Raw genomic sequence first — 27,787 nt, 5'->3', positions numbered from 1 at the left:
TTCATTTCTTATAAATTGTGTTAGCTGTCCGATGTCTTTTCTCAGTTTTTCTATTCTGATCTGTAGCCTGTGTTGCCATGCTGGTTTTGTGGGTTTCTTCTGTGTGTTGGTTGGTTCTGATCTCTGTCTAGTGTGTATATTTAGTGTAGTGAGTGCTCCTATATAAACCAGTAGTTGTAACTCTTCCATAGTTGTGTTTTCATTTATTTTGTTGTGTATGATTGTGTTGATAGTTTTTATTGTTGTTTCGACTTGTGGGTTATTTGGTGGTCTATGCAAGAATCGTCTAATGTCTGTATTTGTGTCTTTGTATTCTATACATGTCAGCTGAAATTTTTCTTCTATATCTAGCATCTGTGTCACTTCGTGTTCTATTTGTGCTTGTTCTGGTGGCTGTCTTAAGATTTCGTTTTCCTCTGATTGTTTAATTGGTGCGTGTTGTTCTTTGTTTGTTTGCTCTGGGATGTTTGAGTCCATTACTGTATTTTCTTCTTCTTCTAATTGCACATTATTTTGTTCCAGTATTTGTTGTATTATTATTATTATTATTATTTCTAGTGCGTCTGGTTCTCAAATGCCCCACAAAATCTTTTTGCGCGGCTTGTAGTGTGCCAAGAACCAATGGCACCAATTTCACTGGTCTACGATAGGGTCTCTGTAGTTCGGTTTTCAAATCACGGTATCTGGAAAGTTATTCAGTTGTTTCTCGTCGATTCCGCAATCACTTGGGATGGCAATCTCAACTAACCACACTTTTTGTACACAGTTGGTGTGTTGCGGCATTCTATCCGCTGGAGTTGCACCGTAATCTGGTATATTGGTTTTCAACAACTTTTCTGGGTAGTTATTTAAATAGTTCCTTGCCACCGGCAGATGGCAATTTTGGCGCCACTTGCAGTTGTGCATTCGTGCCTCAGTCTGAGTGATGTTCCTGCAACAACTGAAGAGCGTGCAGCTTATCTGGCTATTGTGGGCTGTGCAGCAGGTACTCACGTTCTCGTGCTTGAAGAAGCAGAGCATCTTGAGCTCCCGGAAGACGCGCTTGGACGAGACGAGCGACTGGAAGACGTTGGGCAGCTTCTTGAGCGCGACGCGTCGCCCGTCCCTCGGGTCCGTCACCGCCCTGCAACCAAACAGTCGGCAGCTTAGCACGGGCCGGCAGCAAACCACCTGCCAGGTTATTTGGTGAGTCGTCGTCGTCGTCGTCGTCGTCAATGTCCCACGCAGATTCACGGAGTCGCCGTCTTCACAACGCTTCGTACAGCAAAGTTCCACTCACTGTCACACACCTGCCACAACTACCCCTAAAGCCAATCCCTGCAGAGTTTCATCTCTCTCGAGCGGTAGTTTTCGATTACACGTCAGTGTCAAAACTGCGTGTGTCGGGAGAGATGCTGTCTGCTGCGCGTTTGTACGAGTGAGGTTATGAGGGACTATTTACGGAAAAAATCGTAATACGGTACCAAAACGTAGGACAAGCGGTGATAACAGCGTTTATTAATGAGCGCAACAATATTCATAATGGATGTTCGTGTCAAACGTCGTGTGACAAATTCTTTACACCCCTGAGAATTGAAAAAAATTGGAAAAAATATCGTCCATACATTTTAAAACATAAATTTGACCGAGAAAATTTATATTCGCAATAGATATCAAAACCAATGTCTAGAACGCAGTAAATAGCTCCTATTTACTTTATTGTCAGGTTCTTGGTTTTTGTTTGTTTTTTTACGAACTGCCAAATAACTTGGAAATCATTTTTCTCGTCAAATAATATTGGCTTTTTCACTGCTGAAGTAATTTTCATTAAAACACGTTTAGCTGTATAGGTTCTTGTTCTTGTATAGTGAGAGATTGTTCTCTGTGAAACGTAAATACTCTTTTGCTTTCAGATATTTCGTCTCTCTTGCGCAACACTAGTATGAAAAATAGCGACACCTAGTGCAAAAACGGAAACAAAGTAAATGAGACAATAATAAGACACGAAAGTAGAAAATTCATTTGTAGAATTGAGGTGAGCTCGGCCTGTCTGCGCCCGAGCACTCCACACGCGGTACGAGCCGCAGACGGCTGACGTCGCAGACCCACTCGCGACGCGCCCGGCTGCTGATGCGCAGAGGGGCGCGCGTCATGAGAGGTGCCTTCGGACTGCACTCGTCCCGTATCGTCTGTCGCGCACACGTTCTCTGTGACCCACGCCCCGCCCCCTCGATGATCTGGTCTAGTCATCGATCACCATCTTCGAGGAATTTGGAAGCTTTCGCCGACAAGTACTCATTTTCCTGTTGCACGGAAAATAATAAGAATAAAGGTAGTATGAAAGTGATGACAGTTCATTACCATCCCATTCCACAAATTTGAAACAGCTACTCCAAAAATTAGTTCGACGAACCCTTAATTTGAAGGAAAATAAGTCTCAGATTTTAAATCTAATCAGAGCTGCAGATCTCGAATTTTTCAAGTTTGAAAAGAAAATCCATTTGTTTGTAACACTACTGCCGTACAGTTTCTTCATAACTTTTAAATTAAATTACGTAACAAGTGTCTGTGATTAAAAGAACAAATAAAAAGTGTAAACGCTTCGGTTATTTGAGGCAACCGGAAAATACTCCAGAATAAAATTATGGTGAACAATTTATAAAGACGTAGGTGTGTTTTGAACTCATATTTACACATAAATGAGACGGATGGGTTTCGTTTTCAGAAGAGTTTAACAAGAATCATGAGTTACTCTAAATTACTACTATTAATTCATTCTCTATGGTCAACCAGGGGTAGTATATTTGTATGACAGAAAGCAGAGAACCGCAAGTGACTCGAGTTTGTTGTTGGAAAGGTAATTACAATATGTACGTTGTTTTACTCAAGCGCATTCAGGGGTCTGTTTGAAACATTCGATGACACTCTTCAGTTGAGGGTGACCTGTTCGTAATCACTAAAGCGTCGGGCAGACAGACAGACAGGAAAGCACTGCGGTAAGAGTTCCGCGACGAGTCGCCGGCCCCTACAGCCGCCCAGAGCGCGTCAGCTGACTACTGATTCTGACCGGTCGCGGCCGCCGTCCACACTGCCCCCCCAACCCTTCTCTCTCGCTGACTGCACCTCTGTGCCGGCGTCGTTCGAGTACTGGCCGCGCCTGACGCCGCCACTGGCACTGCAATCTCTCTCTGAGCAGGGATGCCGGTTCGGTGCGCGATGTACCGCCCCCGCAAACACAACCGGTGCCTCGCGCCGAAAACGCTCGTCGAAAGTAGCCGACCGAAAGGCACCTCCACTGCCGGTCTGTTACCGCCCGATAAGCCCAGTGGAAATTGAAGGGCGTAAATGACACGGAGAATCCACTTCCCTGTGCGATATTTCGGCAAAGTGCCCCGTGTAGTAGAACCAATAGGGAGCAAGAAAGCTGCCTACGTCACAAGCAGAAACCGAGACGCCATACTGTATTCTTAACGTTTGGCAAAAGCCTATATTGGATAGGTTTTATGTTATACGTTACACCCTATGAATGTACGCTGTTCATAAGGAACAGGACGTCGAATGTCACGACACTCGTTATCAAATGGTTGAAATCGCTCTGAGCAGTATGGGACTTAACATCTGAGGTCATCAGTCCCCTAGAACGTAGAACTACTTAAACCTAACTAACCTAAGGACATCACACACATCCATGCCCGAGGCAGGATTCGAACCTACGACCGTAGCAGTCGCGCGGTTCCAGACTGAAGTGCCTAGAACCGCTCGGCCACCGCGGCCGGCTACACTCGTTATCGGTACGATCTGTAGGAATAAAATGACGGGAAATTTCTTATTGGTGGTTAAACAATTTTAGTATCGAGTTATTTTCGCGTTATAACTCGTGTGCTTTGAGAGTAAGTCGTTTTAAGGCAACGACCCATTTAAGATTGACGGAAACGTGTCGCTCTTGTTAAGATTTAATTACAACACCTGTGAAGACCGTTTCTATGATTAAAATACAGGAAAAGCTGAGTCCGAGCACAGCGCATCTGCCCGGCTCGGGCATCGCGGCGTGGCGGGGCCGCAGAGGTGAGGCCGGGGCAGGATTCGCGACACGCTTTGTCCACATTTTTTTCAGCTTCGTATTTTCTAGAAGGTTGTGGAAGTTTCGTATGAAATTAATAGAAATTATTTATGTAGTATCTGACATTATATACATACGAGTGCGCTGTCTGTCAGGAGGGAGTTTGTTTGATCATAACATGTAAGCTTTCACGGCCGGCGTCTTCATTAATTAAAACTTCCGGGCTGAATTTCATGTAGCTGTGGCATGGTTTATATAGGAACAACTAAAAGGAGTGTTAATACCCGCCTAACGGAACACAAAAGGAACTGTAGATTGGGAAAGATTGACAAATCAGCTGTAGCGGAACACGTTTTCAAAGACGGTGATCAGGAAATAAAATTTAGTGAGACAAACGTGATAGCTAGGACCTCACATTATTATACTCGCATGTATAGAGAAGCTATAGAGATCTATAAGCACGGAAATAATTTTAATAGAAAAGAAGAAGGATTAAAACTAGACAAGATATGGCGGTCGACTCTGTACCAACGAAGTGACAATCGATTACCTGTAATCGAGAGAGATGGCACTAGCCAGAGATAGTTTTTAAGTCGAAAGCACGTGACGAGTGGTGGCGCCATCTAAGCGCTCTGTATAAGCGGGACCTCCAGCGCCTAGCAACCAGTCGCCGACTCATCTCAGATGATGTTGCCCGCAGTAGGCAACGAAACGTCAGGAAGGAGACGCTTTATATATGGACCGCGGCAATTCAGCCTGGGAATTTTAATTAATGAAATTTGTTTGAGTTTTGCAACTTTTATAACACGCTGTCTTTCCTGAGTGGACACGTATCTTTCGTTTTTGTCTTACTACACGTTCACGGATATTAATCCTTTTATTTATGTATATCACAGACAGAACGACATAACTAGCGTACGGTCAGCAAAGGAAATGTTGGCATCCGTAGAGCTAACGTAGGAATTGTATGCGCGTCCATTTTTGTGAACAAACTGTACGGTTCGCGAGGCAAATAAAGTGTACAACCGCCGCTGTAGAGCGTCGAGAGCGCAAGACGACGTGGAGGCGGTGGAGCCGCCGTGTGCCGGCTGCCGACGGTGCAGCTATACTGGAAGGGGCGCGTCACGTCGGTGGCAAGTGCGCTGCGAGACGCCGCGTCTCTTTAAAAGCGGACGTTTCCTCCGTACAACCATTTTTGTTCGACCTCCGAGAAACAACTGCCAACACTTCTTTGTGAAGGCGACCGATTACCAGAAGCTGAAGCAAGCGATTCGACGCAGTGTTGTAGAGAGGGTACTGCAGACCCAGAAGAACGAAAATTTACCAAGACCGTAAAAAAAGTCACCCGGCGAGTTCAGTGAAGACACTGTAAACGAGTATTCGGCAAATTTCTAGGCTGCTACTGTTTTACGAAGAGCGATGCGGAATCTGAGCAGCGCAAGTGGCGGCCGGTACTGAAACCCGAGAGGACAGCCCCTTGCCGTGGGACCCTGGCAGACTGTGCAGCGACGTGGCGCTGAGCTGCAGGCCGCACCGGTCGCCCGCCGAAGGCCGCCCTCGGCGCACCCGCAGTCGCAGTCTGCCTCTCCCAGCAGCGCTGCCCGCGGCTACCGCGCAAATCTGCTCCACATTACGGACGTACTTACTGTGGTATTCACATTTACGTACGAGACTGTGCAAAATTAGAAAATTCGGGTCGCCACGATTTTAAGTTTGGTATACAGGGCGTTTCAAAAAGAAAGAGCAGATTTCAAACATTTATTTCTCAAAAACTACAAATGATAGAAACACAATTCAAACGTTTCTTGTCAGAGAAAGGTTCAAAGTTTTTCAATGGTCCGCGCAGAAGTTCCATGCAAATCCGCAGTGGCGCTGGCGTTTGTTTGTAGGAAAATGGCGACGACACCACAGGAACGATCATTTTGTGTGCTGCAATTTGCAAAGTTAGAGTCCATTGTTGGTGTGCAACGTGCATTCCGCCGTCAATTCAACAAACAGCCGCCTCGTCATAAGCAAATTTATGAGTGGCATCACAGATTCGTAGAAGATGGTTGCATCTGCAAGCGAAAAAGCACGGGTCGTCCACGCACATCGGATGAAAATGTCGAGCGTGTCCGTGCAGCTTACGAAAGGAGCCCTAGAAAATCCACGGCACGGGCAAGTCACGAACTAAACATGTCTAAAACAACGGTATGGCGCGTTCTGAGTAACCGTCTGCACATGAAGCCGTACAAACTGCAGTTATTGCAAGCATTGCGTCCTGACGACCACAACAAAAGGTTCGAATTTTCAACTGCAATTCTACAGGACATGGAAGAGGACAATTTTGCCGAACGATTAATTTTTTCAGATGAATCAACGTTTCACATTTCTGGTAAAGTTAATCGGCATAACGTACGAATTTGGGCGAGTGAAACTCCGAGGGACGTTATTCAACATGAAAGAGACTCACCAAAGGTTAACGTCTTTTGTGCAATTTCGGTAAACAAAGTTTATGGACCTTTCTTTTTCATGGAGAAAACTATCACAGGAACCATTTACCTGGACATGTTAGAAAACTGGCTATTTCCTCAACTTCAGGAAGATTCAAATCACTTCATCTTCATGCAAGATGGCGCCCCACCACACTTCTCTGAACCTGTACGACGGTACCTAAATAACACCATTCCAGGACGGTGGATTGGAAGAGCAGGAGCACAAGATCAATGTCATCGTCTGTGGCCTCCCAGGTCACCAGACCTTACACCCTGCGATTTTTATTTGTGGGGGTACATAAAGGACTGTGTTTATGTCCCACCTATGCCCGCTACTCTTCAAGAGGTACGACATCGAATTGTTGCGGCCGTGAATTCGGTAACTAAAGACCAGTTGCGTCGTGTGTGGCAAGAAATGAGATACCGGTTTGATATTTGTCGTGTAACAAATGGTGCTCATATTGAGGTACAGTTTTGATATTTGTTGTGTAACATTTGGTACTCATATTGAGTGAAGGACCGTTGGAATTGTGTTTCTATCATTTGTAGTTTTTGAGAAATAAATGTTTGAAATCTGCTCTTTCTTTTTGAAACGCCCTGTATATTACACCGTATGTTGCCGTGTACGAAATTTAGCCAATATTTCGAATTTTTCTTTAGACTTGGGAGGCGGTCTCTACCTGACTCCAATCTCGTGAAAACGAATCGTACGTAGCCGTTCACTCCCGACCGCACGTGTGCTAGAATGACATATTCGTAACATGCCTCAGATCTCCTAAACCGGTCGCGACGATATAGAAGAAGCTATAGCTTCTTTCAACCGCAACTGTAATTTTTTAAAAGTTATCGACGGTTAGAGTAAAGAGAATTTCCTAGTACGAAAATAAACACGAAATTTCTTCTCTTATCTTCCTGCAAACCCAAACAAAGTTTTCCGTAAGCTATCGCTCTCTCTGCTGGCGAACTGCTTATTTAATGAGACACCCTGTTTCCGGATTCTGTCGCAATAGCTACAACAAGGTGAGTTTGTGCAAGTTATACTTAGTTTCGACACAAGAAGCACAATTTGACTTGTGAATAAGAGAAATGTAGGTAACACTAATAAGTAACGATCTTTCTTCGAATGAGGGAAAGTAAACAATTCGTACAAAAGTAAACTGCCAATTCTGTTGCAATTTTGGCAGAATTCCAGTAACCCTTCTAATTTTCAATAGTGAACATCTCGAAAGGAAACTTACCGAAGCTTTTTCTTCCTTCTCTAAGCAATATGAAAATAATGACGAACGTGCCCTTCTGGCGGAGTAACAGCGTGCTAGCTTCTTGTTGTACACAATATCTAATAATAAGCCAATACTTAAATATACAGCTCCGAAACTGGCAGTATAGGATGTTTACAAATTCAAATCGGCGTTTTAACGCTTTATAATATTTATTATATTAAACTTACAGTTATAAATGATATGTCAAAACCACGCGGCTGCTACGGTCGAAGGTTCGAATCCTGCCTCGGGCACGGTTGTGTGTGTGATGTCCTTAGGTTAGTTAAGTTTAAGTAGTTCTAAGTCTAGGGGACTGATGACCACAGCAGTTAAGTCCCATAGTGCTTAGAGCCATTTGAACCATTTGATACGTCAAATGAAAGAGCAACTCAAACAGTTTTACCAAGAACCTTATAAATGTTCAATGTGGGCACCATTTGTCACACGGCACACATCAGGTCTATAGCCGAGTTCTTCCCAAACGTTGGTAAGTGTGTCTTCAGTGATTGTAGCAACAGCTGCTTCAATCCGGGTTCTTAAGTCAGGGAGGTCTGCTGGCAGCGGAGGCACGTACACACGATCCTTGGTGAAGCCCCAAAGGAAAAAATCGCATGGTCGGTGAGCGTGGAGGCCATGCAAAGCAAGCCCTGTCACTGGGACCCTTGCGGCCTATCCAGCGCTTGGCTACAGTGAAGTATAAGTTTAATGTAATAAATATTATAAAGTGTTAAAACCCCGATATTAATTTATAAACGCGCTGTGTATTTAGAATGTGCAGCCGGTACGTCGATATATGTCCTACCGCCGAGTACTGGCTGACTCACGTGGGCAATGCCGCAGGCTGGCTGGCTGGCTGGCTGGCTGGCTGGCTGGCTGGCTGGCTGGCTGGCTGGCTGCCGCCTCACGCGACCCTGCCACTTACTTGTCGGCGCTGCCTTGCGGTCGTTTCGCCTCTGCAGTAACTCTGCCGATACCGCACGCCATTTTGCGTCTCCCGTGACGAGCGATCCCTCCACCCGGAGAACCTGTTCCACAGTTCGGCGGGCAGCTGCGCGGGTACAGCTGTCGTCGCGCACGTACTCTGCCGACTCGCCCTTCGTGTTGGACTGGCTGCTTCGGACAGGATGGCTCGGCTTACCTTCCTCGCTACGTCTACATTTTCCGCCACAAAACCAGCTTTATGTCCACCTGTCAAAAACTATTATTGTACACAGCCAAGGATTAGCAACGCTTCTTTGGCGTTACTCTTTTCCACGAGTTATTCGCTTCGTCTGGTATACTATGAAACCATCTAAACCATCAAGGAAATTACACAGCGTGAATCTCCTAAACTTTGCACCGCAAATATTGCAAAAATGGAAATTGCTTCTCATACACGATTTCCACAGAATCGATTTCCACAGAATCGATTGGTAGTCAGTGGCTCGTACTGTTAGCCAATAAACAGACTGTAATGATATTTAGAAAGTATATTCTCTATGGAGACATACACTTTTTAAATGGAACTGTGCCTACTGACAACAAACTAAAGGCAGGATGAATTAGAATGTGGGAGGGTTTGTTGCAGGATTTCAGTGCGAGTCGTTTACCAGATATATTTTTAAACGTTCCCACACCGACACTTGTTTCTGTCATTTAACCTGCGTAGCTGCGAGGGACATGGTGTTATATTTGCTTATAGTGTGCTTATGTTTTCTGAAGTGCATTGTGACAGTCCACGCAGTAGGTCGCCAGTGGACGACGAGAAAGAACAATCCCGAAAAAGCTGAGACGCTGACGGCGTACCGAGAGTGTAGGAAGAACACAGATCGTTAATGTACGGTGTGTCCTTATCCACGCCAATCATGTCGGCGGTTAATTATCAGCCTCTGCAACTAGTTATGTGACAATGTTAGTGTAACACCTTGACACGGTAACAGAAGGAAACAGCTGACGACAGAAGACAGGGAAATTAATGTACTTGCTGCAGTTGATCCGCACGTTAGCTCCTGCGTAACGGCACGATGAAGTGACAGGAGTCAGGCAACTGTCCCACGCATTCTCCATCGACATACAATCCACATACCTATCACGTCTCTCTCCATCGAGGGCTGCATGGAAGCGATTACAAGAGTCGTGTTAACTTGTGTACATGGGATACTCCAGGTGTATGTATGACGATACTGTTTCGTGGTGATTTACTTATCACGGTCAGGCAAACAGCCGAAACATGCACTACTGGACTATTGGTCTATTGACAATCCTCGATGGGTTCGTCAGATGGAACGCCATCGTCCATAGAGTGTAAACGTGTGACGTGCGGTAGTGAACCGTCATCTCATACGCCTATTTTTGATAGACGAAATAAAGAACGCTCGGAAGTATCGCATCCTCCTTACAAACCATCTTCGACGGATGCTAGAAGACGTTCCTCTCCAGATTAGGAGCAACCTGTGGTATCAACATGATGGTAGTCCAGCCCATGGTGCACCAAGTCTTCACGAATTCTTTCCAAATCGTCGGACAGGACACAGGGGATCTGTACCTTGCCGGCCCGTTCCCCGGATTTGACGCCTGTACACTTTTTTCTAGGGGAATAAGCTGAAATATGTCGTCTACAAGTACATACCGACTATACCCGACGACATATTACTGCAGCCTGCTCGGACATCTCCGCTGAAATGGTAGCTAGTGCCTAGGCCTTCGACACGCGCACATCTTTCCAATTTCTCTGTAACGGTGGCTGGGTTTGCCAACCGGACGTCTTAAGAGACACCCTGGTCATCACGCCGGCACAGGACGACACAAAATTGGGCGCCAGGCGCCAAACGCGTCGTCATACTTAAGTAATTGTCTCTCACACGTGTGGATGCCGTTACAATCCGGTGACAGACCCTAATCGCCTACGTGACACATGCATTTCGAAACTTGAATTCAAAATTAGATGCATTAGATACGGATTATATCTCCTAAGGCAGTGAAAAAAACCCACTTACACGGCGTCTCTCTTCGTAGAATGCAGATATTTGTGCGTCATTGTCGGCGAAAAACAGAATTTCGGAGCATGTATTAGGAAAATTAGTCACAGAAGTACGAAAGCTACGACCACAGTTGTTAACATTTAATGCCATTTTGACAGTGTCTAGGAGCTAGTCACCGGCGGCGGAGATTTGCGTCGCTGACGAGAGCCAGAGCAAAGCGAAGCGCCGCAGGGAAGGCAGGCTGTACGGCTTTTCCCCGCCGAGCCGTGAACTCAAGTACGCTTATTTCTTACGCCCTGCACTACCGTCCGAACAATTTTCAGGTGAGATTCCATTACTTCTGTGATGCCATCAGTCCACCTCATCCTCTACCAGCCGTAAGGTCTTCCGCTCGGCTCTTATCAGGACGTGCCCGAAGCAGGTCAGTACGAGACCTTCCGAAGTGGTCTCTCGTGTTATCTGCATTAATGTCGCCCCGTTCACTGAAGCTGCACTCCGTGGAACTCTGAGTGTGTTTCCTGCAACACAACGTGAATACCTGCTCACAATTCCTGTCACAATTGGCACATCGACTCTCGTTGCATAATATATTTACTTTTACGTGATGGGTCCTCTAGCTGTAAGTAATGTGTTCAATACCGTACTTTATTTTATCGACGCATTGTATTAATCCTTCTCGCCATTCCTATTTGTAATTAGAGTGCGGCGGGTTCAGTTTGTGGTAACACTGAAGCAAACATTCTGTAAATCGACAAGAATGTAAGAAACGCGGCAGGTGAGATTTGTGGAAGCAGCTGTTTCCGCCCGCCGCTTACTTTACACTGTACGAGTGACATGTCCCCTGACAAACAGCAAACGCGTCGTCGTCGTCGTCGTCACGCGACCAGTGTTGGTTAAAGCAGCTACATTTACCTCCCACTGCTTTCCTTTAAAGGCAGAGGTTAGCGACCATTATACAGGCTGTCCGATTAGTCACTCCTTATTTATAAGCCGCTGTAATTTCTTTACTTATAAACCAATTTTCTTAGAACAAATTTTTTTAGAAACAGCACTCCTTGATACTGTGCTTAACATCATTTCTTCTTCTGCTCCAGAAGGAAATGCCGCTGCGTTGTGGAGGGCCAAAACAGCAGTACAGAGGTGATACAGGGCTTAACGAGGTTTCCGTGCAACACCGGATGCAAAAGAAAGTTAAAAACCGCCATCCCAAATTACTAAAAACAGGAGGAGGCAACAAGATCAGAATCCCTGAGAAATCACAGCGTAAAGGATTTCGTGAAAGTGGTCTAACCCGTTACACAGTTGCGACCTCTCTTTTACGCCGTGGAGGCCGCATTATGTGTAGCAACTGCTTCCTGATGACTGTGACAGAAGAAACGAACATAGGCGTTAGCCAACGGCATGCACAAATTTTACAAAATGCGTAACACTCTGCTGCCTGTGGTAATGCTGTTTATTCTCCTACCGGTTACGGTAGCTGGACAACATACAAAAGTGGACAATGTGACAATGGCAAACGAAACAAAAAACAGAAAAAACCGTTAAATCGTTCGAAACACACAGCCACACAATATTTTATTATTTTCACAGTTATATTACTTTTGCAACGTGTTTACAGTCAGGGTTAAAAGCCCCTCTTATTTCTTGCCATGTATCCTTGGTTCTGTCAATTAAAAATTTTTATTGTGATATGATTATTTATTTCCCTGTATTTGATTTCATAATTCAGTATTGTTCTTCCTTTATTGATTTTGGCCTATAAGCTAACTGGTGTTTTTTATTTTCTCTTATGACACTGTAGTAATGTTGATTAACCAATGTGTTAAAGTGTGGGTTCGTACCATATCCCTCTATTAATTTTTATCAGTATGATAAATGAAATTTCAATTACATTTTGTGATTCCGTACACACTGGATACCATATTCTTGTAAACAATGCGTAACAGTTTGGACTATACCATCTTTCTTCACAAAGAAAGGTTACATTATGGCATAAGCATTAAAGTTTAGATCTCTTACATTTTACATACTCTACATTCCTTTTGTATTTTTCTTCACTCCTAAAAATTGCATTTCCTTCGTATTAATTTATTTTAATGTTTATTTTCCTCGGATATGGCTTGACTCATTTTAATTTCAGGGATTGCTCTGTTGTTTGTATTTTACATGCTTACGTTTTTGACTCGTTTGTAAAATACAGCATATCCTTACATTCATCAATCCTGTTATTGACAAACTGCCTGTTGGCTTCTGTCTCGGGTTCTTCGGCCGACGTTCATCTAATGATTTTTCTGACGTTTCGCCAGCACGAGTGGCTGGCATTGTCAAAGCTTCACCCTCCATTGCCGGTGGTGAACTGGAGCCGAGCTCGCGGGCGCAGACTATATGTACCTGGCGCGCCAACGTCCGAGGGCTTCTCCGCGGTCATTTCCGGTGCGGTTCTCCTCTTGCTACCTGCGACGGTCGTTCGCTGTAGTACGGGAAGCCAGGATCCGTTTACCTTAAGGCTTTCCTCTTTCTTGTTGAAACTATTCGCGTGTTTTTGTATTTCTACAGCTTCTCTGAACAAGCGCGTGTGATAGCGCTTCTCTACAGCCAGAACTTCCGTGTCGGCGAATTTTATTATGTGGTCGGTCTCATTCAGTGCGTGCTCTGCCACGGCCGATTTCTCCGCCGATTTCTCCACCTGCCCCAACTTGCAATGTCGCTTATGCTCTTTGATCCTGGTGTTAATTGATGTTCTTGCTTCCCCCGCCCGGGTTCCCGGGTTCGATTCCCGGCGGGGTCAGGGATTTTCTCTGCCTCGTGATGGCTGGGTGTTGTGTGCTGTCCTTAGGTTAGTTAGGTTTAAGTAGTTCTAAGTTGAGTCCCATAGTGCTCAGAGCCATTTGAACCATTTTTTGTTAATTGATCGTCCAGTCATTCCGACATAAACTTTTCCGCATGTGCATGGTATACGGTATATTACCGACATTGCAAGTGGGTCTCTTTTCTCCTTCGCCGATCTAAGACACTCTTTGATCTTCCTTGTCGGTTTCAAAATCGTCTTTATGCCATGTTTGCGCAATATACGGCCGATTCTGTCCGTCACTCTGGGAATGTATGGCAGAAAGGCCGTACCCGACATTTCTTTTTCTGGTTCCTTACTTCGCCGAGTGTTTGGCTCTGTTACACTTCTAATATGATTTGTGGAGTACCCATTGCTCCTAAGGACAGTTTCCAGGTGTTGCATTTCTCGTTTGTGGTGTTGCGGCTCACATATTCGTCCTGCTCTCGTTACGAGTGTACTAATCATGCCTCTTTTCTGGCTCGGGTGGTGGTTTGACAGTTTGTGCAGGTATCGGTCCGTGTGTGTCGGTTTTCGATACACGCTGTGTCCCAGGTTTTCGCCGTCCCTTGTCACCAGCACATATAGAAATGGCAGTTTCTTGTCCTTTTCTACTTCCATGGTAAATGTTATGTTGGCATGGAGGCTGTTCAAGTGTCTTAGGAAGTCACCGAGCTGTTCTTCACCATCTTCAGCTGCCGTTGATGATAATTTAATTATCACAGGCAATCTTTTGTGAAAAGATAATTTTATTGGGTTGGAATGATGACTGGACTGAACTATTGCGGAACATTCTGTGGACTGATGCAGCACTTCTCCACATTGGAGGATGGCATAACTGCTATTACTGGGCACCCGAAAACCCACACGAGTATGTTTAAAAAGCACAGGGGGTCGGAAAGTAGGGAGTACGGTGTCGTATCACACCATGCCTGCCCAATTTCCCAGATCGTCGGACTGCCAAACGTGGTGCACAACGAATGGCCTGCCCGCAGCGCCGATTTAACGCCTTGCAATTTTCTTCTTCTCTGGGAGTGTGCTAAGCGTGGGTGAACCGGAAGCAGTAACATCTGACATGTCAGCCAATGTTCGCCCGGGCATGTTTCAGGCAGTAGCATCGCACGTACCAATTCGTTTAAAAAAAAATGAATAGAGAATACTCGAGCGTGTGTGAAGTTGCAATACTTTCAAAGAACACATTCTACAGTTCAAAGTTTTCAACCCAAATGAATTCGGCACTGTTGTTAAGGAATGTTATACGGATATACACATATATTTTAATGCTTACCGAAGTTATACGTTTTTATTTATAAACAGTTGAAATTTTTCACGCGTACAGATTTTCCTTTTTAGAAAAAACTGTCAGAACGAAATTAGCTGCAATTTGCATGAAAATGATGTGAGACGAAGCGGCCGTTTATATGTACTTTTAATAACTTTACCTGTCTCTTATTTTCAAACGCAGTGTTGTCAGTCATATAGGTAAACTGCTGTATCACGTTAGCATTCTCGAGCACGAGTTTCAAATGCCTCTGAGCACTATGGGACAACATCTGAGGTCGTCAGTCCCCTAGAACTTAGAACTACTTAAACCTAACTAACCTAAGGACATCACACACATCCATGCCCGAGGCAAGATTCGAACCTCTGACAGTAGCAGCAGCGCGGTTCCGTACTGAAACGCCTAGAACCGCTCGGCCACAACGGCCGGCAGCACGAGTTTGCAGAATGTAAATAGTGATTTAATACGACTGAAATAACATTGCCTTTGAAAATGACGGAAAGCCGAAACGCGTATGGTTGTTGAAAAATATAAGTGTGGTCAAGACAAAAGTAAAGTCAGTAAAAGAAAGAAATTAATTTATTTTTGTACACAGATTGATGTACCATTATTCCAAGTATCCGTGGAACAGAATACTGATATCTTCCTTTGCTAGATTTTTCAGCTCTCCAATTTTCTGTAGAAAAAAGGGATACCAGATGTTAGCCCTTTTGTCTTACATAAATGTCTTAGTGTGACAGTAGACGAACATTCGTCCGCCAGAGTGTTTCAGTCCCACAGAATGTTTCTACAGTATATACGCCAAATTTGTGGTACTATATGTCACTGACCGCGCGGCCCCTCCCGCCGGAGGTTCGAGTCCTCCCTCGAGCATGTGTGTGTGTGTGTGTGTGTGTGTGTGTGTGTGTGGTGTGTGTGTGTGTGTGTGTGTGTGTGTGTGTGTGTGGTGTTCTTATCATAAGTTAGTTTAAATTAGTTTAAGTAGTGCGTAAGTCTAGGGATCGATGACCTCTGCAGTTTGGTCCCTTAAGAACTCTCACACATTTGATTTGTGGCACTATAATGTCAGTGGTTTGTGAGGAAAAGGTAAATAAAGTTGCAAAAATGTAGGTGGTGGGAAACATGAATCAGAGATTTGACGTTATTTGTACTAGGCCTTATCTTATGTGGCTGAACTAGTACACACCGTACGCATTCTCCTCTTCATCCTTTCTTTGTTCGTCCTTTTAGGTTAACCTGTTTTTCAAACTGAGTAAGAGTAATTTCAGTAACATCAATTCTCCGATTATGGCTTTCATTCAGTATCGACTGAGTTGAAGCTGCTGGATCAAGTCCTAGTGTCTGTATAGTCCGCAGTGTGCCAGGATTAGCACAGTTAAAAATCAAACGAGCATCATACGCTGCAACGTCCCCCCAGCAGTTGTGGAAACAAGTGTCGTCTCGACGCACGGTGGTAGTTTTGATTAAGAATTTTAGTTCTTCCCTGCACGCACTTTTGTAGAAGTTCTGGGTCTGCTACATACCGTAATATTCTCCACATTGTGATGGCGTAAAACTGGAATAGATAATATGAGGACATTCGGCACAACAAAGGGACGTGGCCCCGTGCAAGCTGTTGTTTATTATCATCATACTTAGGAGTGAAACTGGAATTTAATATTCCGGAAATTATATTTCGATACCGTGTAGTAAATGAAGATCCGATAAGAAGTTTTTCCCAATGTTAGTCCCTTTTCCTCGTTACGTCCCCACTTAAAGATAATTAATATCAATAAAACGATACAAACAGAGAGACGAGTTATGTGAGACAAAAGGCTTGCAGAAAAATCTCTGCTCTGTCAACATAGCAGTGTGGGACAACCACAGAAAGACGGGAGGGTGGCGCCGGAATCCCTATTTGAACTTAAACAGAACCGACTGCGTGGTCGTGCACGAATACGAGGGTGGTGCCCCTTGCGTAAAATTATCCTTCTCCACGATAGCAAATTGTCCTCTTAGCCTGTCACGGACGCGTCCCCACCGCCAGAGACGCCGCTGCCGGCTGTCGCGCCACACTGCCAGCCGGCTAGCACCGACCCCCGCTGCGCTTTTACGAATGACACGAGGCCAATTATTCCGCTAGCGCCCTTCCAACAAAAAGGAGTTGTCCACTAACGTACCGACAGGCGACTCTCGAGGACGCCGCAACACAAGAGAGCAGGACGGAAGCTCCACTGCGTTCAGTCTTGTCGGGCTCGCTGTTCGGGCGGGTCGCGGATTATCCAATGCAAAATACGCTACTGCTGCAACGTCCCGTGTTTGTGGTTTCATCGCAAAATTAATGCTGGCTTCGTGTCTACCGAACTTTTTTATACTTCCGAGGAAACACCTGCGATGAAAACTGTAAATACACTGCACGCATTACCCACAACATTATGACCACCTGCCTAGCAGCCGGTATTGGCACGGACAACAGCGGCGACCTCGATAGATCGCTAGAGGAAGTTGCCTCCGCATACGCACACACAAGTCGCCTGATTCCGCGCAGGAGGGTGGTGAGCTCTGACACCACGTTCGGTCACACCCCGGACGTCTTTCATCGAGGTCAGAGCTGGCGAGTTGGGGGGCCAGCACATCAACTGCAACTCGTCACTGAGTTTTTCCAACCACTCCATCACACTGCTGGCCTTATGACACGGCGCATTATCTTGTGGAAAAATACCACTGCCGGCGATAAACGTGATCGTCTCGAAGGGGTGTACGTGGACTACAAGCAGTGAAGGCGCCTCGCGCGAGATCTGCTGGACCCGTGGCTGCGTGCCCACGTCAATGTTCCCCGGAGCACAATGCAGCCCCCACCGTCCCACTGCACAGGTGTCAACGAGCTGTTCCCACGGGACACGACACATTCGCGCCCTCCGATCGGAGTCATGAAAACAGGGTTCAGATGACTACGAGCACTATGGGATTCAACATCTGAGGTCATCAGTCCCCTAGAACTTAGAACTACTTAAACCTAACTAACCTAAGGACATCACACACATCCATGCCCGAGGCAGGATTCGAACCTGCGACCGTAGCAGCAGCGCGGTTCCGGAGTGTAGCGCCTAGAACCGATCGGCCACCTCGGCCGGCATGTTGAGAAGGGTTATCGGGATTCATCACACCACGTAACGCTCTGTCACTGCACCAACGTCCAGTGCCTGCGTCGTCGACAGCGGAGGACCATCATTGCGAGTGTAGGGTGCACTGTGCGCTCAACACACTTGTACCGTGCCCGGCATTAAAGTCTGATTTAGTTCCGCCACAGATCGCCGCCAGTCCTATTTTACCCGTCTGCCCAGCCTACGACGTCCGACATCTGCGCGCCTGCCCCATTCTTCACACGGACGGCACGCTCACCGATAGGCCTACATGTTCGGTGCGTGCGTCTGACTAGCAGTCGTTCGTCGTCAGGTGACGCTGCTATCGCCAGGCTTGTCGGTGGTCGTAATGTTCTGGCTGATCAGTTTACGTGGCATGTGCAGTGATATTCGTGGTTAAGATGGTGGCACTCTGTTGGAAAACAGAGAGAAAGCCACGTGACACATGTTACTGCAACACGTGACAGGTGAGTCGGCAGCGCAGCCGGCTGGCGCGTGCGTTTACACTCTCGGCTCGATCGCCGCTCGCTACGCTACCGTCCTCGACAGGCAATGAGTCCATTTCCCGGCGAGACCCACGCCGCGCGTCCTGAAACCTGAGACGTGGCTGCCTGCTCCGAGGTCACTCCGTCAGTGTCACGTCTACTATTCCACCTGCGCGGTTTCTCGCACAGCGTACATCTACATCTGCACACTACTATGAAATCCATGGCAGAAGGCGGCGACTCGAACAAACTTTTAGATATGCGCGACAGGGCGCTGGGCCGTACCCCTTTGAATTAGAAGGGCAGTAATGGAAACTAAATTGAATTATTAAATTTACGTTAAGTCTTTAGAAAGCATGTTTTTACCTACACTCCTGGAAATGGAAAAAAGAACACATTGACACCGGTGTGTCAGACCCACCATACTTGCTCCGGACACTGCGAGAGGGCTGTACAAGCAATGATCACACGCACGGCACAGCGGACACACCAGGAACCTCGCTGTTGGCCGTCGAATGGCGCTAGCTGCGCAGCATTTGTGCACCACCGCCGTCAGTGTCAGCCAGTTTGCCGTGGCATACGGAGCTCCATCGCAGTCATTAACACTGGTAGCATGCCGCGACAGCGTGGACGTGAACCGTATGTGCAGTTGACGGACTTTGAGCGAGGGCGTATAGTGGGCATGCGGGAGGCCGGGTGGACGTACCGCCGAATTGCTCAACACGTGGGGCGTGAGGTCTCCACAGTACATCGATGTTGTCGCCAGTGGTCGGCGGAAGGTGCTCGGCCCGTCGACCTGGGACCGGACCGCAGCGACGCACGGATGCACGCCAAGACCGTAGGATCCTACGCAGTGCCGTAGGGGACCGCACCGCCACTTCCCAGCAAATTAGGGACACTGTTGCTCCTGGGGTATCGGCGAGGACCATTCGCAACCGTCTCCATGAAGCTGGGCTACGGTCCCGCACACCGTTAGGCCGTCTTCCGCTCACGCCCCAACATCGTGCAGCCCGCCTCCAGTGGTGTCGCGACAGGCGTGAATGGAGGGACGAATGGAGACGTGTCGTCTTCAGCGATGAGAGTCGCTTCTGCCTTGGTGCCAATGATGGTCGTATGCGTGTTTGGCGCCGTGCAGGTGAGCGCCACAATCAGGACTGCATACGACCGAGGCACACAGGGCCAACACCCGGCATCATGGTGTGGGGAGCGATCTCCTACACTGGCCGTACACCACTGGTGATCGTTGAGGGGACACTGAATAGTGCACGGTACATCCAAACCGTCATCGAACCCATCGTTCTACCATTCCTAGACCGGCAAGGGAACTTGCTGTTCCAACAGGACAATGCACGTCCGCATGTATCCCGTGCCACCCAACGTGCTCTAGAAGGTGTAAGTCAACTACCCTGGCCAGCAAGATCTCCGGATCTGTCCCCCATTGAGCATGTTTGGGACTGGATGAAGCGTCGTCTCACGCGGTCTGCACGTCCAGCACGAACGCTGGTCCAACTGAGGCGCCAGGTGGAAATGGCATGGCAAGCCGTTCCACAGGACTACATCCAGCATCTCTACGATCGTCTCCATGGGAGAATAGCAGCCTGCATTGCTGCGAAAGGTGGATATACACTGTACTAGTGCAGACATTGTGCATGCTCTGTTGCCTGTGTCTATGTGCCTGTGGTTCTGTCAGTGTGATCATGTGATGTATCTGACCCCAGGAATGTGTCAATAAAGTTTCCCCTTCCTGGGACAATGAATTCACGGTGTTCTTATTTCAATTTCCAGGAGTGTATTACGGCGGCCTACTCAGACGAAATATTGTAGGAAACTTGAGAGATGCATCAACCTGCTTATAGGTTTATCTTACCTCTAGTTTCTGTCAACGGAATCACTGGCATCTTGGAAATCAACGAACATCTTTTCAATTCAGTAACCAGTGGCAAATCATTGACTACAGATCAAATAATTGTTCGGAACAATGCCAGCCACTCCCGAAACCACCTAGTATTTACCTAAATTACTCTCAGTGTTCTTTCTACTATGTTTACTTTACAAAATTGTTATATGCAAGTGGTTACAAATAAATTTTTCTGCAGTTCTTAAACATCCTGCTGCCTTTCGTATGTAATGGATATATCAAGGAACCTTCGACTCTCCTAAGAAATTTTCTGCTTTCCTGGTTAACTTTAGCTCATTTTTTATTTTTCGCAGAGACCATTTCAAAAGTTCTGCTGTAATACAGCCTTCTCCATTAGTTTGATAATGTTTAAATAATTTCTTCAATTTCTTTGGTTGTTGCAGGTAATCTTCTAGATTTTTCATGAGTGTTTGAATATTTGAGCTAATGGATTGGTTGTGGACAGATAAGATGCTGATCAAAATACTTCAAATACTTTAATTTTTAATTGTTACATACGCCAAATTGGTGACCCTTGTCCCAAACCTCTTTGTTGTATGATTTAAGTTTGAAGTAAATAAAAATAAAATAAAGGATTATAGCTGCCAAACCCTTTAAATTTCGATTTCCTCTTCAAAGATCCACTGGAAAAGGGCCTCTGCTCTCTACTGCAGATCATCTACAGAAAATGTTTTCATGCTAAATTTCCTGATATACTAACCTTTTTTTTTACCACCTTTGCCTATAGTGTTTTGACTTACGAGGATATAACAATGCTAGGGATAAATTAAAACAAAAAAATCTGTTTTTAACAGCAGGAATCGAACTCGGGCCGACAAATTACCAGTCCACGCACAAAACCACTCGACCTCAGAGCTGTCACTGTACGCTTGCACAACAAGCTAAACACAAACACCGATATGGGTGTCAGAAGGGACGATGTCACATCAGCGCATGCGCTGTCGAGAACGAACTGCGTCCCTTCTCTAACTTGTTCGTAGCGCAGCTGAACATTTCAGCACTACACTGCGGAGAGACCGCTACAAAACATGTTTTGTACACCTTGTTTCCATACCAGCACACACATTGAAAGAGAAATGACGAAATTTTAGTGCGATTTCCAGCTCGCATTCAAAGCGAAATGGCACAATTTTAGTGCGATATTTCCAGTTTGCTGTAGCACACTAACACATGCCATTGTTCCCATTGTACCACATATGAAGCTATGGAGCGCGGGAACAATGATTAAGGAATATCACTGTGCAAGCGGTACTTACACATCAATCTCTGCCAGATCGGCACGCAGCCAGCTTTGGTATACTCCCATATTCCACACTTTTACTACGAGGTTGCCGCCCGGATTAGCCGAGCGGTGTAAGGCGCTGCAGTCATGGACTGTGCGGCTGGTCCCGGCGCAGGTTCGAGTCCTCTTTCGGGATGGGTTTGTGTGTGTGTGTTTGTCCTTAGGATAATTTAGGTTCAAATGGCTCTGAGCACTATGGGACTAACTTCTGAGGTCATCAGTCCCCTAGAACTTAGAACTACTTAAACCTAACTAACCTAAGGACATCACACACATCCACGCCCGAGGCAGGATTCCAACCTGCGACCGTAGCTGTCGCGCGGTTCCAGACTGTAGAGGCTAGAACCGCTCGGCCACTCCGGCCGGCGATAATTTAGGTTAAGTCGTGTGCAAGCTTAGGGACTGATGGCCTTAGCGCTTAAGTCCCATAAGATTTAACACACATTTGAACTACAGGGTACTTGAAACGTCGAAGACATCTTCCACCTTTGGTTTTTCTGTATCTCCGCGACTCTTTTCCACACTCAAGTAAATGTGCGACGACTGACGTCGCCCTCATCGTACTTTCAATGTCCGCTGATAAGTCTTATATGGTATGGAGCCCTCACACCTGAGTTACATAGTACGGGTCCAGCAAATCTCCTTTGTAGACGACTGGATTTTTCCAGCATCCTATAGACGAAACCACCCTACTCGGACTGTAAAGTTGCGGGAATTGTAAGTGGCGATTTTAAGCGGGCACTCACTTCAGCCGTTTTGGGACGCTCAGCTTTCTGGGACCTTGAGCATACAAATCATTGTAACTGCTTCACGAGCGATAATATTAGGTGTAATAGTGTTAGGAAATTAATTCCACTGCTTCACCTAACGTCTCTGTTTCTTTTTTTGTTACAATATTAAAGGGGTGAATCGATACGTCGGCTGCTTTCTCGTTGTCAATTACCACAATTTTTGTGCGAACGAACCACCGTTATTGTCGTCAGCGTAGCTTTTACTTCACGCACTCCAAGCATCTCGCTAACAAGCGATATGGACAGCCGCAAGGTAAAGGTTACCGGCTAGCAAGCAGTCGTGTGCCTGTTGGCTGTCCGGCGCGTCTCTGGCTCATCACTGAAGACAATTCTGTTCCACTCGAGGCCGAAGACAGCTCCAGGATACCAACCTGACAAACAGGAGATGTGTCTGAGGTGCCATTTCATTTCGTATCCTTGCAGCACAGCGGTAAGTCTGCGACATTCTACGCCTCGGTTTGTTACCGTTCCTATGCTTACACTTCAGCAAGGTAATGCCCGCCCGCACACAGCGACAGATTCTGCTGCTCGTCTTCGTCCTCGCCAAACCCTACTGTGGCCAGTAAGGTAGAGCATTACGGGGAGGACCCTCCAACCAGCTCGGGATGTTGACGATCCAACGTGCCACTTGAACAGAATCTGGTACGAGAACATCCACCACCTCAATCACAAGCCGAGCAACTGCTTGTACGAACCATCCATTTTTTCTGGAATTGCAATCATCTGTTTGTCTGTACATGTACATCACTGTGACGTCGCAAGTTATTAAGACATAACATTTACTGCAGTAAGGTTAAGCGCAAATTGAGACGCGTACAGCACGTGTGAGGTTGAGAAGACAGTACAGCTCGACGCACGAGTCGCGCGGGTCCAACGCATGTATATTGAGACGCGTACACGAACTTCGCACGCGCCTGTTGGCGACGCTCGGGGCCGACAGCAACGAAGCGCGCGCATACTGTAATCTTTCTCAAACGATTTTACAGAAACTATTCAGTACAAATATTTCATTTTTACCTTGCTTCGTGGCGAAGTGCCCATTATCTCGCTAATGGTTGAAATGGCTCTGAGCACTATGGGACTTAACTTCTGAGGTCATCAGTTCACTAGAACTTAGAACTACTTGAAACTAACTAACCTAAGGACATCACACACATCCATGCCCGAGGCAGGATTCGAACCTGCGACCGTAGCGGTCTCGCGGTTCCAGACTGTAGCGCCTAGAACCGCTCGGCCACTACGGCCGGCAATCTCGCTAATGGTTATACTTATTGTGGTATACACATTTTAGTAAGACGCTACGCAAAATTCGAAATGTTTGCATGAAAAATAGGGGTCGCTATGAGTTTGCGTTTGGTGCGTATTATACCATATGTTGGTGCGTATGAAATTTAGCCAACATACTGAATTTTTCTTTAGACTTGGCTGGAAGCCTCTATCTGCCTCCGACCTCGAGAAAATGGATCCTACGTAGCGCGCTCACTCCCGATCTGACGCCAGCGAGGATGAAATATCCACAACATCTCTCACATCTCCTAAACCGCTAGAGACATCCAAACGAGAGTTTTGCGTATCATACTACACAAGGAGGAGAGTATTTCGCCAATTCGTAAACATACGGAACTTTCTTATCCAGTAGTTATACTTTCCTTTTTATTTTTTTCACTCCAGTCACTGTAATTTAAGAGTTATCGACAGCTAGTGAAACAAGAGTCTCCTAGTATGAAAATAAACATGAAATTTCTTCTCTTATGTTACTGCAAACCGACAGTATGAGGTTTTTCGTAAGCTATTGAGCTATTTTGATCGTCAATTACTTGTTTTGGCTAAGTACAATTAAACCTGTCAACAAGAGAAATGTGGCCGCTACTCATAAATGGTTCAAATGGCTCTGAGCACTATGGGACTCAACTGCTGAGGTCATTAGTCCCCTAGAACTTAGAGCTAGTTAAACCTAACTAACCTAAGGACATCACAAACATCCATGCCCGAGGCAGGATTCGAACCTGCGACCGTAGCGGTCTTGCGGCTCCAGACTGCAGCGCCTTTAACCGCACGGCCACTTCGGCCGGCTACTAATAAATGGTGATGCTTCTTCGAGTGAGAAAAGGTTAGCAATTCACACAAAAGTAAACTGCCAATTCTGTTGTGATTTTGGTGGAATCCCCGTGACCATCGTGTTTTTAACACTGTACGAATGGAATGGAAACTTACCAAAGCATTTTATTCCTTCTCCTGATCTGAGCAGTATTAAAATAACGACGACCATTCCCTTCAGGTGGAATGATACGCAAGACGCTGGTTTCTCACCTGCGGCTTGCCAAACTGACTGTGTGATTCGCGAATTAAATAGTTGTTACTGAGAAAAATAAACAATTGATCTGTCCCACAACATAGTGGTCAGTGCATTGTCAGCAGCTGAGCATAATGCGCGAGAAAGGAATGCGGTAGCTAGCCATGTGTGTCCTGTGAGCGGGACTAGGGAAAACGTTGTCATGGAAGTAGAGCTGCCTTTGTCAGCAATACATTTCAACAAATTAAATATATCTAATTACCACACTCTTTCAGGATACGCCTACTTTCGTAATAATTTCGAACATTTTATTTTCATTTGTGTAGCCTGTTGTGTAATGAGTTTATTAATGCTGATAATGTGTATGCAACAATTGAAATGCTTTTTCTCAACACGGCGAGACAATTTAAACATTGTTATTTGTGCTTTTCGACTGTTTCTAGCTTGCGCCTTGCAGTGGAAATGTGATGTCCACATGTAATGTCTCTTATTACATCGATACCCAAGTAACGACACTCACACTTATGTACTTCATTCCTTTGACGATTTTTTCCAGATGCACAAAGGGCTCATGTTGTTGTTGTCTTCAGTCCTGAGACTGGTTTGATGCAGGTCTCGATGCTACTCTATCCTGTGCAAGCTCCTTCATCTCCCAGTACCTACTGCAACCCACATCCTTCTGAATCTGCTTGGTGTATTCACGTCTTGGTCTCCCTCTACGATTTTTACCCTCCACTTGCCCTCCAACACTAAATTGGTGATCCCTTGATGCCTCAGAACATGTCCTACCAACCGATCTCTTCTTCTAGTCAAGTTGTGCCACAAACTCCTCTTCTCTCCAAATTCTATTCAATACCTCCTCCTTAGTTATGTGATCTACCCATCTAATCTTCAGCATTCTTCTATAGCACCACATTTCGATAGCTTCTAGTCTCTTCTCCTCTGAAGTATTTATCGTCCATGTTTCACTTCCATAAATAGTTACACCCCATACAAATACTTTCAGAAAAAGACTTCCTGACAAATCTATACTCATGTTAACAATTTTCTCTTCTTCAGAAACGCTTTCCTTGCCATTGCCAGTCTACATTTTATATCCTCTCTACTTCGACCATCATCAGTTCTTTCGCTCCCCAAATAGCAAAACTCATTTACTACTTTAAGCCTCTCATTTCCTAATCTAATTCCCACAGCATCACCCGATTTAATTCGACTACATTCCATTATCCTCGTTTTGCTTTTGTTGATGTTCATCTTATACCCTCCTTTCAAGACACTGTTCATTCCGTTGAACTCTTTTCCAAGTCTTTTGCTGTCTCTGACAGAATTACAATGTCATCGGCGAACCTCGAAGTTTTTATTTCTTCTCCATGGATTTTAATTCCTATTCCGAATTTTTCTTTTGTTTCTTTTACTTCTTGCCCAATATACAGATTGAATAACATCGGGGAGAGGCTACAACCCTGTCTTACTCCCTTCCCAGCCACTGCCCTGCTTTCATGCCACTCGACTCTTATACCTGGTTCCTGTACAAATTGTAAATAGCCTTTCGCTCCCTGTACCGTCTTTCAGAATTTGAAAGACAGTATTCCAATCAACATTGTCAAAAGCTTTCTCTAAGTCTACAAATGCTTGAAACGTAGGTTTGCCATTCCTTAATCTTTGTTGTAAGATAACTCGTAAGGTCAGTATTGCCTCATGTGTTCCAGTATTTCTACGGAATCCAAACTGATCTTCCCCGAGGTCAGCTTCTACTAGTTTTTCCATTCGTCTGTAAAGAATTCGCGTTAGTATTTTGCAGCAGTGACTTATTAAACTGATAGTTCGGTAATTTTCACATCTGTGAACACCTGCATTCTTTGGGATTGGAATTATTACATTCTTTTTGAAGTCTGAGGGTATTTCACCTGTCTCATACATTTTGCTCACCAGATGGTAGAGTTTTGTCAGGACTGGCGCCCTCCCAAGGCTGTCAGTACTATGGAAATTACGCCTTTTCGACTTTTTGCAACAGATCGTAGAGATACGTCAGCATAACAGGCAACAAGTAGATAACCCTGTTTTACTTTGTTGCTTTGCTCCTATATCACGTGATTTTATAATATTCCTTACTTCCTTATTCTCTAGCTTCACGATGAATCTTCTGTCCCTTCCTACGATCTGAAAACATTGTGGGGGCAGAAGATATAATCCCAGTTATTGAGCTGTGCATTGTTCTTGACAAAAGAATAAACAGAACAAAAGAGCTGTACGGATATATGTAACTGAAAATTATTATGTGCAAACGAAGAGAGATGGAGCGTTTAAACGGCGAAAAACGAAACATTACTCAGTGATAACAAAATTCAGTATACAGTAAGGCCATATTTCTCGGACGGGCAGTACTTCCACTGCGGCATGCCGAAGTGAGCACAAGACAGGACCGCCTTCCCGCTCCCCGCCTTGCCCGTCCCTCCTCCAGCAGTACTCGAGCGGCGCGCGGGGCGACAACTGTGCTCCGACCACAACGCCGCGTGGACTGGCGCAGGCGCGTGTCACGTCCCATGTGGCGATTTGCGCGGTCCCATTTGACCCTGTGAAGTTACAAAACTGCGTCGCGCCACGCGCGCTATACGCGTCTCAATTTGCGCCTGGCCTATAAAGATACGGCGGCTGTGAGGAAGCTGCAGGATAACGCCTCAGCTATGAATCGCCGCGCAACTGGCGGTATGTGGCCGTGCGCACGGGCTACCGTGTCACCTGGTACGACCGTATATTCACACCCCCTACGAGTCTAAATAAATCAGAGTAAATATTAACCAATTGTTTTCAAACTTGGTATACTACTTTTTGTTTTTCAGTACAAGATCTCATAAAAATTACAGCTTTCGAACTATTATAGTTTCGGAGATTGAGAAAATTACCTAAAAACCAAAAAGCCGACACTTGGGGTATAAAATTCAGTTAAGAACAATAACCGTTTGTCTTTTGTTATCAATTAAAATCATAACCAAAGTTCTCAATGTGTATAATCATTTAATTGGAATTTTAATTTTCAAAAACTTAAATTATTTCG

The 27,787-nt window shown here is 45.7% G+C and overlaps 1 protein-coding gene across 2 annotated transcripts in view; it reads right to left on the bottom strand.

Moving 5' to 3' along the window:
* LOC126202910 (serine/threonine-protein kinase NLK) overlaps positions 1-27,787 on the bottom strand; it is a 462,489-nt gene that overhangs the window by 201,979 nt on the left and 232,723 nt on the right. For both annotated transcript variants that reach the window (XR_007540200.1, XM_049936993.1), the window contains exon 2: positions 994-1,123. Coding sequence is in view for 1 of the 2 variants with exons in the window: in XM_049936993.1 (XP_049792950.1) it covers positions 994-1,123 (130 nt within the window). In the remaining variant the exon portion in view is untranslated. The remainder of the gene's footprint in view (positions 1-993; positions 1,124-27,787) is intronic.

This window comes from Schistocerca nitens, chromosome 1 (genome assembly GCF_023898315.1).
Source record: "Schistocerca nitens isolate TAMUIC-IGC-003100 chromosome 1, iqSchNite1.1, whole genome shotgun sequence".
Lineage (NCBI taxonomy): Eukaryota > Metazoa > Arthropoda > Insecta > Orthoptera > Acrididae > Schistocerca > Schistocerca nitens.
The sequence above is the reverse complement of the archived record's forward strand: the minus strand, read 5'-3'. Positions and strand labels throughout refer to the sequence as shown.